The sequence below is a fragment of the Ischnura elegans genome, chromosome 1, assembly GCF_921293095.1.
Source record: "Ischnura elegans chromosome 1, ioIscEleg1.1, whole genome shotgun sequence".
In the NCBI taxonomy this organism is placed as follows: Eukaryota; Metazoa; Arthropoda; class Insecta; order Odonata; family Coenagrionidae; genus Ischnura; species Ischnura elegans.
Window position 1 is genome coordinate 49,212,667 of NC_060246.1, and position 13,366 is coordinate 49,226,032.

Consider the following 13,366-nt stretch of genomic DNA (forward strand, 5'->3'; position numbering starts at 1 on the left):
AACCTAACCAATACCTTATAACCGGTCTACCTTCATATATTTCTAGGAAACTAAATACGGTAGCGATTAGCAGGCAATAAATTGAATTTATTAAAATAAATTAAATTATAATACTGAAGAGTATTTATTTCCCATGTGAAAATTAAAATTGTTTACAATTGTCTAGAAAAGAAGAGATACCAACATACCCAGTTACAATCGAGGAAATTGGAGTATAACACATCTTCTAAATAATCCGTATCAATAATTCTTCACCACTTTCATGGCCATTTCCGTCAATATGGCACCGAAGAGAAAATCCCTCCATTCCAACGGCCTTAACCTGGAGTCACCACATATGGCAATGATATGGAAGTTGTCTATTTTTCCATGAGAATCCCAACACAAGACACCATTGGAAGTATGATCGTCGCCGTACGTGCCTTTGCAAGGGTTCATCATTTTCGAATGAATCAATTCATTCCCTGAAAATTAAAAAAATCTGGCGCTGAAGAAACATGTGCTGTAGAAAAATTCTTACTATAAACAGTATAAACACACATTTATGTTCCCAACGTTGTCGCACGCCGATTATCAGTATATCAAGGGCTGGTACAATAAGCTATTAGCCTCAGATGAATGACCTCTGTCTAGCCCAGAATGGCATCTATTTTATGCAGAAAAATATTGAGAAACTAACAACCACAATGACCTCCCTCACGACGTTCGGCCATGTGATACCCATATCCGTCAACGTGTGTGGTATAGAATATGAATCGGCTGTCACGTTATTGATTTTTTTGCAATTCTGTTCAAGGCCTAGAAAACTATCTAGGAAATGGTAAATGCAGCACTTAACCAATTACATATTTTCTGCAGTATGCGGAAAGTAGTTAACACTGTCATAGGAACGGCCCACGTTATCGTGTTCGCCCCATTATACGATAATGAACGAACTTTTAGCAGGAAATATTAATCGGCCATGTATCATACTTTTTTTGTTGTGCAATGGCATCGAAGATTCAAAATTGAACTCACTAAATGCACAGCATTAAAAAAATGAAATAGCAAGATGACACAATAGATTACCCGTTTTATACCAATTCAGGTATTGGAGGTTTTTGTAATGTACCATGTAATTTTGCAATTCCATCTTTTTTCGCCCGGTTTTTATCTTATTTCCTTAGAGTGGGTAGAAACGTTCATAAACGTCTAATTATCCTCCTGGTTTGAGTTTCTCAGTTTTATTTTCCCTTCTTTCCTCATTACCACAGCATAACTAGATATGCTTCTTTTACTCTAAACCTTTCATTTCTTTTCAATATTTCCTCTGTTGCTGCAAGTGCATTGCCATTTATTGACGACCAAATTTCTGCAGCAATGTAATACATTTTCAAACAAATTACTTACGTTCTGAACTGGAAGTAAACGACCACCAGTAAACAGCCAGCATTCACAGGAATGTAAAAATTCCTTCTCAAGTTTTCGAATCAAAATTAGGCGCAGCCGTAAAAAGACAAAAGCAATCAGCATGTAAGCCACACGCACCCAACAAAGCGTAAAAAAATTTATTTTGGGAAGTCATGCATTAAGAGCAAACTATTCTTTACAGCATAATGCTTAAAAGCCATCACATCATGCTGGAATTCCGAAAACGTTTCGCCATCAATCATATTTTACACTCTTTTACAAATTAAAACATTCGCAGCGATGCGGCGCATATCATGGGCGTACCCAGTGGGGGGCAGGGGGGGCAGCTCCCCCCCCCTGGAAGCAAAAATCGCAAAAGTCTTTCCGCAAAATCAGTACTGAATTGAAACGAAAGTATTCAACAAATTTTCTTCGAACCCACGAGAAATTATATGTATTAGTAGATATAAGATAATAGATATAAGATATGATATGATAAATTAAAAATATTTTTTTCAAGGAAATTATCTCATAAATTAATAAAGCGCTGTTACAGTTTTCTTAAAATGTTGGTTTCATTCACCTTTTCCATGCTAAAATCTCATAACTTGACTTGCCCCCCCCCCCCCCCCCCCCCACAGACAATGGCTGCCCCCCTCCTCTATAACTTAGCTTGCCCCCCCCACCCTAGTTATGATCCTCGGTACGCCCTTGGCGCATATATCAATGGATCATTACCAAGTTTCGTCTCTGTTTTAATCTATTCACAGTTGTCTGCGCAAGCTGAATACTCTCACTTTCAACGCGCAGTATGGGATCTTCTAAAATCGCTGAGGAGGGAAGATGTTGGCGATCCCGACGTGTGGCGGCAAGTCCGCTTGCTTTCCGTAGTGGGGCCGGCGGCACTCCCATTGGAAAAAATGGAGCGGGTGAGTACTTATTAATACGTTCCACAAAACTTCTATAGGGATAAGGCTATTATCTTAAAATATACGGAAGTCGTGCCCAGAAATATTTTTCTTGCAACAGACATATTTTCAAATATGTATAAATAACAAAAGATACGTTTTCTTTCCAATATAACAGATATCTGAAATCGATTGATTCGGCTTTCACTTTTTGAACATTTATGCTGAAAGGACAAAAACAACCTTTGTAATTTTCACAGATTTACGAAGTGTTTCGACGCTAAGGCATACTCGAGAATGACGGCTCAGCGTCGAAATGCGTCTTACCATTAAAAAAAGATTTCTGTGATAATTACAAAGGCTGTTTTCATTCATTCATCAGATATATTTTCATCATGGAGCTTGCCACTTCAGTTGCATATCTCTCTTAATTAACCCCTCATCGAGATTATAGGCTGCATTCAAGTTACCCCTTCTATTTTTCCATTCGTATTTGCTATTGCTAGTTACTGCAGGAAAAGCATTAGCGTTCTAGCTCCCAAGTATTTCTTTCACGGAAGAATAATAGCATTTACCATTCCGTAATACGTTAAAGTAAGTAAAAATGGGAAATTTTTGTAAAGCTCGTGTACACAAAGAGAATTAATTTATTACCTTATGGAATATTTATTATGCTTTCAAGGAAGTAGTTGAGATAATTGATTGACTCAAGACATATGGAAACACCTGATATCCCCTACGGATAGCACAAAAATGTCCGTTACCACGTAGATCTGTTTCCTAGGTAAGTTAGAGTACACACCAAAAGGTTTCTCGTAGTAGGAACAACTGAAGGGGAAGACCTTTCCTTCCATTCTGTTTCACAGTTTACTTCCGCCGGCGGCGTATTTAGATATACATATTAACAGACAGTTTAACGAATATGAACGATGGTCACGACGAATCATCGAAATGGATATGCCTCGATATGCCTTAAAGGATAAGTTTGACCTCGCCCAAGGACGTAATTTCACACCCTCATCGAGTGCAAGTTTGAAATTGATAGCATGCACGTTGCACATACATTCATAAAACGTGCGAGTTAGCATATAAAACTAATGTCAGATCCTTCAAATTTTAAGTGAACAATGAAACTTTAATACCGCATAATAAAATCACATTTATGTTCTCTTCCTGAACTAATAATATTTATGAACCAATATTGTACATTCTTCCCATACTGAATAATACGGTGGGAAAAACATTTATTTTACACGGTGATAAACAATAAAAATTGACAAAATTCCACACTTAGTTCCAGGTACTATATGATAACCAACAATAATGGATGCCGCGGCTTGCCGTGGGTAAACTTTTCAAGGGATTCCCACCCCGTTAAATACTCCATTTTAGCTGTCGTTTCGAGCTCCGACCCAAAGAAATAAGCTCACCCATATTATTCTCCGGGAAAGAATTAAATCTTATTCCAATAATGTATACCGTTAATTTTTTTCAGATGAAATTAGAAGAGTACAAATGTTATTTACAATTACCACGCCGCGCCTCCTTAAAATTGATTAGCTAAATCTATTGATTATTTCAAGTTGGAGGGGTTCCGGTACAGTTTCACGAATGTTCGTGGCAAATGTGATCAGCGAAATAATGACGCAGAAATGCACAAGGAGAGACTTTTTATATTTCTTTGATTTCCCAAGCCTTGACTCAACTTGCGACTTTACCAATGCATCAAACGTTGCATGGCTCGTGGGATATCAATGTTAAGTTCAGAAAATTGATTTCATTTCTTTACAATGGGTAAAAAAGTTGTCATGGTCAGAGATTTCATATGGTTAATTTTGCATGGTGAACATAGGAAATTTATGAAACCGAGGCCTTGTCCCACGTTGAGCTCAATTGTGATAATAGATGATAATAATTAAATTAACCATTATAATTACTGAAACTCTATACCAAAAATTACCAGGAACACGACGATTCTTACGCTATATTTTAATAACAAATTCAACATCTTTTCACAGTACAATCGTCTCATCAATGACATGCTGGCTATTTACAATAGTGCCACTGTATGTGCATACAGAGATCCATTTCACTGCGGTTTGCGCCTTGACCCTGGTAAGTCCTTATATTTATAAGCTCTTATTAATTTCACATTAATCTCACAACTAAGCTCATATGTTATCACTAAAAGATTATGCATAAGCATATAATTTATTTTTCGATTTTAATTTAAATTTTATGCTAACGAACTGCTAATAGATACGCACTTCTAAAATTCAGTAATTCTCAGTTTTGACGAACAGTTCTCATTAATCAACTCAAGCTCTCTCCTTCGAGAGGCGGCTAACATACGATTTTGGCAGCATCATAACTCAATGGACAATGAGAATACATCCGGTTTTTGTCGTAAATTTATTCCCGAAAAAGAGCTCTTCCTAAAATTATTAATCATCGTATCAAAAAATGAATCATTTATAGAAAATTTCGCGAATAGCTATTTTAATGGAGTGTGTGGAAAATTTGAAATAAAAAATAACAGTTCAATAAAATAAAGTCTTTTGAGGCAAAAAAAAACAAATTAAATCATTTTACTACAGCAATCACTGCCTCTCATCTATTTTTTCAATACGGCTTTCGCCAACAGATAATATGTTTCCCCATGAATAATTTCCCTTGAGGAAAAATATTTTTATAAGTGTGGTAAAAATTCAGGTAGGTGGCAAAAAGGTTTATCAGCAAGAAGTCTTGTGTTAAAAAAAAAACAAAATAGAAGCCAAATGAAGGTAGTTGATGTCATAATGTTAACATAGACTTTCAGCGCAGTAGAAGATTAAATTTACTTTAAGCATCATACTCAGGTATGGCTTAGGGAGTTATTTCACTAGGTACTTGGTAGCAAAGTGGTAGCGGAATGAAGAGAGGTAGGCTGACTGAAAAAAACCGAATATCTGTATTGATATGCGCTTGAAATACCCGTAGCCTTCGTAATACTCGTAAGCAATAGTAAATGGATTAAACAGTCCAATATTGCTCATACTCTAGGTTTGAACAGGATTACCGGAAAAGGGCACGGAAAAGGGAGAAGTTCCATGTTTATTTTGCTGGTTTGGACCTGCCTTCTAACGTTTTTGTGAGTTCAGCTAACCTGGGCCAACCTTGGACCCTTTAAACAATCTCGGGTGATGTCATGGTAGTACAACACAATGCCTATAAACAAGGACAATTAATGCAAAACGTAAGTGTCGAGGCAAGAAAATACACTGTCATTGACCAGTGGCGCAGCGAGGGGGGGTTTTGGGGGTCAAAACCCCCCCATAGCTCAAAGAAATGTTTAAGTTTAAGCCATTTCACTTAATTGGATTGATATTACTAATAGAATAGAATAGTGTAAGGATTAATAAAATATCCCTCAGCAAACCGTAAAACTCACCATTTTGAACCGTTTATCTTAAAATTCCGCAATTCAATAATCTCGCACCTATCGCTTATCCTGGTGGGTGTACCACACCACCACACACACCGGTATTAGTGCACCTAAACCCCCCCAGCCTTAATTCCTGGCTGCGCCCCTGTCATTGACTAACGAAAAGATATTAGATGGCAACGCCAGGATGCAACAGCAGTCATAAACTTCTGATCAACTTCCGCAGGAAGTGACACTCAAGATACTAGAGTACGGGTCCCTCTTTTATCTTCCACTTCTTGGGTAGTTATGATTAGTCCTAGAATTCTTCCGCTGTAAAGTGGAAACCATCGACTGTTACCTTTCATGGACTCAATACTCAACATGGCTGGTTGTGACTGGATTCATGGTAATAAGTGCAGTAATTTTCAAATCCCCCTCAGATCTGACTCAGCTGATGGCAAGAAGCAGAGACTGGGAAGAACTGGAGCATGCTTGGACTGAATGGCGACGGTTAACCGGGCCGCGAATGCGGCCTATTTACGAAGAAGTTGTGGAGCTAACAAACGAAGCCGCCCGGCTCAACAGTGAGTAAACGATACTTAATATGCATTCAAACCACCGTTATCACATTTAAATCACAATATTTACAGTCACTCCTTGACCAATTTCACTGTATACCGTCATAAAAGTGCTATAATACTCCAATGACACGTAAACCCCACGAAAAAGGGAGGACCCAGGATAGTCACCGTAAATTATCAGCTACATGAGTTGTCGTTAACTTCATTGAGCCCTACGTAACTTGATTTAGCGCCTAATATCTTCCGAGGACAACGAAAATTACAATTAGTGGATGGACCAACATCAGCAAACATGGTCTGATATATGAGACAAACTAGCTTCAAGAACGTAGTTGCGAAGCGTAGTTATGAAGCCAAGTATAGAATCCTAAGTACATTCATTAATCAATTCTAATTATTTCATTCATTAATCCTATGCCCCCGAATCTTAAGTACATTCGAAAGCCGCAAACATAACTTAGTTCGAAAAAAACGGTACCTACACTTGAAGCTGGGTGATTTCGTATTAGAGTTATTGTATGGTACATCACAATTGCAATAAATCCGATACTTTTTGTAGTTGGGCATTTTATTGAGAACATCAGATGCATTAATTTTCACTATTGTTTTTTAAATAAATTTATTATTTTTCCGCTGTTTTGGGTCTATATTATAAACTCGAATTCGTGCCACGCGATTAAGTGCAATGAAAAGTGAATGTGCGACACAAGTAAATACGGGCGACTGCCACAAAAAGTACTGAGCATTAAACGGTGAAATTATTCTTTAAAAAACAAAAATCACTCTTGGGTAAAATTAAGACTAGTACCAAACACATTACTGACACGCCCAAAATAAATCCTGTATATGTTGCAAAGTAAGGTTCTTTTTTCTTTCTTCTAGGTCATGTCTCATTAAATTTTCGAGTACTAATGAAAATCAGTTTTTTTCAGAAAAAAATATCTCCATTTATGATGGCAAACTGATAGACCTGAACTTTTGTGAAATCTCAGACCGCAGAGGTTGCGGAGTACCTCATATTGGATTTAAAATAGCGAACCCAGAGCATTAGAAGAAGTTTTATTAGCAGGTTATTTATTTAAAGGAAATATTCATAAATAGTTAAGTCGAATCCCATGTAGAGATAAAACTAGAACTTTTCACCCTGGGATCACTCATGACGATTCTTAAGTATATATTTGCTTAAATAATACATCATCTTTGCAGGCATATAATTTACTAGGAACACAGAGAATACTTTTCAAACAAGTACCGTTTTGAAATACACAAGAAAAACATTACAATTTTTGTAACAATTTTATTTTTAAATTAAATATCACACTTAAAACTACTTTTCCACGTAATTTCCGTTAATAATAAGGTAGTAATCATATCATGCAACAAGCTTTTGTATTCCGTCGTCATAAAAAATGGCCGCCTGAGTTAGTCAGCAGCCACTGCAAAACTGTCGTTTTTACGCTTTCATCATCATCATGGTGCAGACCTCCTAGACGTTTCCTCAGATGAAAAAAACGTCATGTGGCGCTAGGATGGGAGTGTATGGAGGATGATCAAATTGTTCCCAATCAAATGATGCAATGAGATCTTGAATTCAATCGGCTGCATGTGGACGGGCATTTTCATGCATACAATGACAATCCTTCAGCGTTATTATACTCAAGGCCACGATTTTTTAAAGCCAAATTGTCATAACCTTGAGACTCCTAGATATTTTTAGAATTTATTTCGGACTCGGTTAAGTAAACCACTCATATTTACGAAAAATTATGAGGATGATATTTTGCATCTGCCACTGTTTCGAATGTTGCTGAAACATATAATTCCCAAGGTGTCCCATTCCCCTTCTCCAAGGGATTCGTAGATAAATCCTGGCGACGCTCATTTTCGATACAACTGTTACTAAGTGGGTGGCCATTCAAGAGAACCGTTTGAAACCTCTAACGATAATTATGTCGTTATTTTCAGATCTCACAGATGCGGCAGAGCTTTGGATGTTTCCTTACGAATCACCAACTTTGAAACTGGAGGTAGAGGAGGTATGGGAGGAAGTCCGTCCTCTATACGAGCAACTCCATGCTTATGTAAGACGGAAATTACGGGATCTTTACGGACCAGATAAAATAAATCGCCATGCACCACTACCTGCCCATATATTAGGTAAATTAAAGTTTTTCCACTATTCTGATTTGTACGTATTTATTAAAAAAATATACTGTGCGCATGAAAAAATGGGGTTTGCTGAATGGGGTGATAAATTCATAGCATCATCAATTCATTTCAAATCATCTCTTAATAAAAAGTTCCTATGAAATCACGACAACCTCATGATTACTCATTTACAGGAAACATGTGGGCACAAACGTGGAGTAATATATTGGATATTACTCTACCATACCCTGGAAAGCATTTTCTAGATGTTACACCACAGATGATTGAACAGGTAAGCTAATGACTCGATATTAGTACAATAGAGGAAAAATAGGAATGAAAAATAATATGATTAAAAAGATTAATTCTTAACCTAACCACAGTGGAAGACATTTTGCTTATAAATTCAATTTCAGTTTTAGTTACAGTACGAAAAATTAAGAGAAGACTATTATATTATCATGTTAAAAGGGGCATTTTTTGGAAGATTCTTGGAGTGCAGGAAAATATTTCATAACAGCTGCTGCATAATTTAAAATTGTCCTTGTGCTATTTTTTGGAATTCTCAAACCCTCTTTTTCTTAATTTTTCCGAATAACTAAAACTAGGTAACCCGTGCGAAAATTTCGCACTTGCACGTCATCAGGGAATAAATTTGTTAAGGAATCGGTGCAATTGGGTTTTAAATAGAGAAGAAGTTGTATCATAAAATCCTTTCTTTGAACTTGTTTTCTTGCAAAAATATACTAAACATATTATTACAATATGTACAGGAAAGAGAGTTTGGTACCAGTAAGAAAAGGCATGACATCTGTTACTTAATAATGACACGCAATTTACAAAAATTCTTTAAACACAATATTAGAAGTAGCAATGCTCTCGTCTGTAACGTTTTAGTTATAAGTTTCTTTAGTACAAACATGGGCGTACCCAGCAAGGGGCAGGGGGCAGCTGCCCCCCCCCCCCCCTAGAAGCAAAAGTATTTAAGCAAAATCAGTACTGAATTGAAACTAAAGCATTCAACAAATTTTCTTTCAACCCACGAAAATTGATATGTTTTAGTATAACATATGTAACTAAAATAAAACTATTTTTTCTATGAAATAATCTCATAAGCCAGGGGTCTCCAAAGTACGGCCCGCGGGCCAGATCCGGCCCGCGAAGGGCTTTCATCCGGCCCGCGCACTCGTTTCAAGTAGCGCGCGATTCTCGCTCGTTTAACTCTGTGAGACACCACTAGGAGCATTGCAGCGCTGTATTGCTCGTTAAAGTCGCCTTCAACTGATCGTAAATAAGAAATACGCCATCGGATACTTCAGTAGACGTTGGTATCGAATACTTCAGTCATCGGCAAATTTGCTATCCGGCCCGCGGGGCAATTCGGAACTTGGAATGTGGCCCTCGTGGCCTAGTAAATTGGAGACCACTGTCATAAGCTAATGTCACAACTTGGTTTGCCCTCCCCTAAACCATGGCTTCCCCCCCCCTGCAGATATGATCCTGGGTACGCCCTTGAGTACAAATTTAAATATTTTTATTAATTCGTGGTACACATAATATTTTTAGTTTCTTACGCATGATGTCTCTTATAGAGAACGTTTAACATTCTTCATACTTCTTCGATTTTATTTTTAATCTTCTTGCCTGCTTGTTACGTTTCTTTGGTTTAGTTATGGATTTAACGGGTTTTTAAACCTTTTTTTAAAGTTTGGAATAAAAAAATATGTACTTAGTGTCGATATGCCTCCAGCGAGTAATCGACATTAAAAATCGAAACTTTTATGGCAAATTAATGAATAAATGGTGAAATATGAGATTGCGATAGTATTTTTCGTCAGAAGCTGGTGATTCAACGTTTAAAATACCATATTTATCACTATAAGGGCAGTGTTAACGGAATGACAGAAAAGATACATTTCCGTAATAATATATATGATGTTTTTTTTTAATACGGCTATAGATCAAGATTTATTGCTGAGGAAATAATCATTTTGAAATGTATTATGTTTTAGCGGGCCCATTATGACAGCGGGCACTTTCAGTGCCAGTAAAAGCCGTTTTTCACGGGGCACGTACCGTATATGTCTGAATATAGTCCCCCCTTTTTTCCAAAAATGCTCGTGGTAAAAGTAAAAGGGGGGACTATATTCAAATGCATATTTTTAACTTTTCCCGAAACTGAAGCCTCAAATTAGGGGGGGGGGGGGACTATATTCGGAGAAATACGGTACTTGCACAATCTGACGTGTACGAAGGCGCAGTCAAAATTGCGTCGTGTAAAGCGGTGAATTGCTAGAACACATGCGAGAATGCGTGGACGTGAGATGGCAAAATAGCCCCTGTTATAATTTCGTTCATGCATTCGCGCAATTCCACGCCATTTTAAAAATTAATGCAGTTCTGACCTGAGCAGTTCCGTGCCCCGTGTAAAACGGCCTAAAGTCCAAACGAATCACTCAATATAGAGCAAAAATAACGTTAAACTGTCGTAAGAAGCGGACAAAGAGTATGAGGGTTCAGGACGAACCCTTCGAGGATACAACGCACCGGGGCCGGGAACCAAGCCAGTGGCTTATACGCCCGATCACCCGGGGAGGGGCTGGAGAGGAAGGGAAAAGGAAAGAGGCGCCGCCGCGATAGGAGTAAGAAGCAGACAGCCAATATGGGGATATTTGGGCACAGCGGATGACAGTAGCGGCACAATAGGGAGGCAACATTATTTGCATATGTATTTGGAAACGCCCTATTGTAGTGATTAAATATATGACGAAAGAGATTGAGGCTGACGTTGGAGGTAATCGAGCACAGCATTGCGATTAAAAATTGTTACAGAAGAAGCTAGGCTGTAATCACCAGGGGTCTTTGAATATTTATAACCAGTAAAAATAGCGTTGAGACCTACTCAGTTTAATAGCGCATCACGTGGTTGAATGGGACCAAAACTGTTAATCCTTCCTTACTCGACTAACACCTATTCACTCCCTATCCCAAACCATAGAGTTAGCACTTACTTCATGCCTAAACACATGATGATTTGTATTGGGAGGAAAAATGGTGCGCGAAAGAAGAAGTGGGTGCCGAGGATATTATTCAGTCAATTTCTCTTGTTTCCCCATTTCATCGACTCTGGTGGCGACTCTATTGAAGACGATTCTTTGCACAAAAATAACTTGCAACAACAGCTTTTTATAAAAATAGAATTCACATTGTAAAATTATTCCGTCCTGATTATAAGATCAATTTTTAAGATGGTAAACAATCAAATAATTAAGAACAATACCAATACTTGAGCGTCTCATTCTACTGCAGATAAGGTTAAGATGAGATACACGTAAATCATTCACAGCAAGAATTAACTCGGATTTTTTTAGGAAATGAGGTTAATTTTTGGGGGCGTAAGAGGTGGCTGTACAGAAGGATCACATTCAAATTCCTTGACTTCCAAACATTTCGGGGAGGTTTTAAACCTTCTGATCCTACACCCGCTCGTTAATTGCAAGACATAATTTAATTCATAATACCATTTCGAATAGCAGATACAGTTTTTCTCGGCATGAATTCTTCACATACTTCTGGATTTATATATCTTTTGAAATAGTAGGAGCCATTCAAATAATCAGAAATTAGTAAAAAGTGACTCCATTAAGAATCGTTTGATGAACTAACCGAAGACTAAACACAGCTACCCTTCGCAAATAAAAGTTTTGTTTTTCAGGGGTATACACCTGCCTCCATGTTTCAACTGGCTGATCAATTCTTCATTTCCTTAAATCTATCTGCTGCTCCGCCAGAATTTTGGTCCGGATCTTTGTTAGAGGAAGTAAGAGGACGCCCCATCGTATGTCAACCCTCGGCTTGGGACTTCTGCAACGGCAAGGATTTCAGGTATGTCTCTTTGACTTCGCGACCCCAGAATAAACATTTAAATTCGCATAATTAAACACAAAAAACCCCACGAGTTTGTAAAAGGATCATTTCAGTAAATTAAATAGGCGGCGGTAGTCGCGCAAAAGAAAAATTGCATAAAATGATGAGATTTCGGATCTCATTACTACGATTGCTCAAGATGAAAAATCTTAAAAACGTAAATAATGAAAGCCATTCAGGCCTGTACACAGCGCTAAAAGACCGCTGATAAGGAATAAAAAATGAGTATTCCGTAAAAAATAAGTCTTTAATTTTGATGCATTCTTCAATTAAAAATGCGACTACGTCTTTTGATAAAATAATAGCATTATCCATCTTATAAAAAATAAATGAAATCCCCTTTAAAAATATTTGTGAACAATGAAGTCAAGTTCATTTAAAAAAAAAGTTTGTCCATTAAAATGTGTGAAATTTAGAAAGCATGGCCAAGTTTTCTGAGAATAAAAAAGAGTTGAAGTTTCCGAAATGAGCCAAAACTCTGTCATTCATAACAAATCCGTACTTTTATTCCTTATTTCTTGCTATAACCTTGAAAGCTTTCCATTCATTTTTTTCTGTTGGCTCTAAACAACCCAGACGGCACAGAACCCTCCGTATCTAATTCGTATGTACATAGTACCCATTGACTAAGGGGATACTGTGCCGCTCCGTCGCTTTTCGTCAATGGATACATACCATTCGCGGCCTGTCGACGAAGCGCGTACGCAGCATGTGAATGTCCGCTACTAAGCACGTACGATTGGATACATAGCGCGCAGGAACACGGCACTCAGGCTAATCTCAATCGATTAGGTCGAAATTAGTTATATCGTAACTCGCACGATCGAAAAATGTATCGAACGCAACACAATCGATAACTACCGACCGTAGCGAGAACCTTGATACGAATGAATTGTAAGTTCTCAATAGGTAAATAACACCATATCATGAATTCTAATTACCATGAAAGACTCACGACCGACAAAGTTTTTGTCGGTTGTGAGTTTTTCATGGTAATTAGAATTCAT

The 13,366-nt window shown here is 37.6% G+C and overlaps 1 protein-coding gene across 1 annotated transcript in view; it reads left to right on the plus strand.

Moving 5' to 3' along the window:
- Nucleotides 1-13,366, plus strand: part of LOC124159602 (angiotensin-converting enzyme) — a 31,300-nt gene that overhangs the window by 6,436 nt on the left and 11,498 nt on the right. Inside the window, exons 2-7 of the mRNA XM_046535529.1 lie at nucleotides 2,160-2,318; nucleotides 4,316-4,412; nucleotides 6,144-6,287; nucleotides 8,250-8,441; nucleotides 8,627-8,724; nucleotides 12,148-12,317. Of these exons, the coding sequence (XP_046391485.1) occupies nucleotides 2,160-2,318; nucleotides 4,316-4,412; nucleotides 6,144-6,287; nucleotides 8,250-8,441; nucleotides 8,627-8,724; nucleotides 12,148-12,317 (860 nt within the window). The remainder of the gene's footprint in view (nucleotides 1-2,159; nucleotides 2,319-4,315; nucleotides 4,413-6,143; nucleotides 6,288-8,249; nucleotides 8,442-8,626; nucleotides 8,725-12,147; nucleotides 12,318-13,366) is intronic.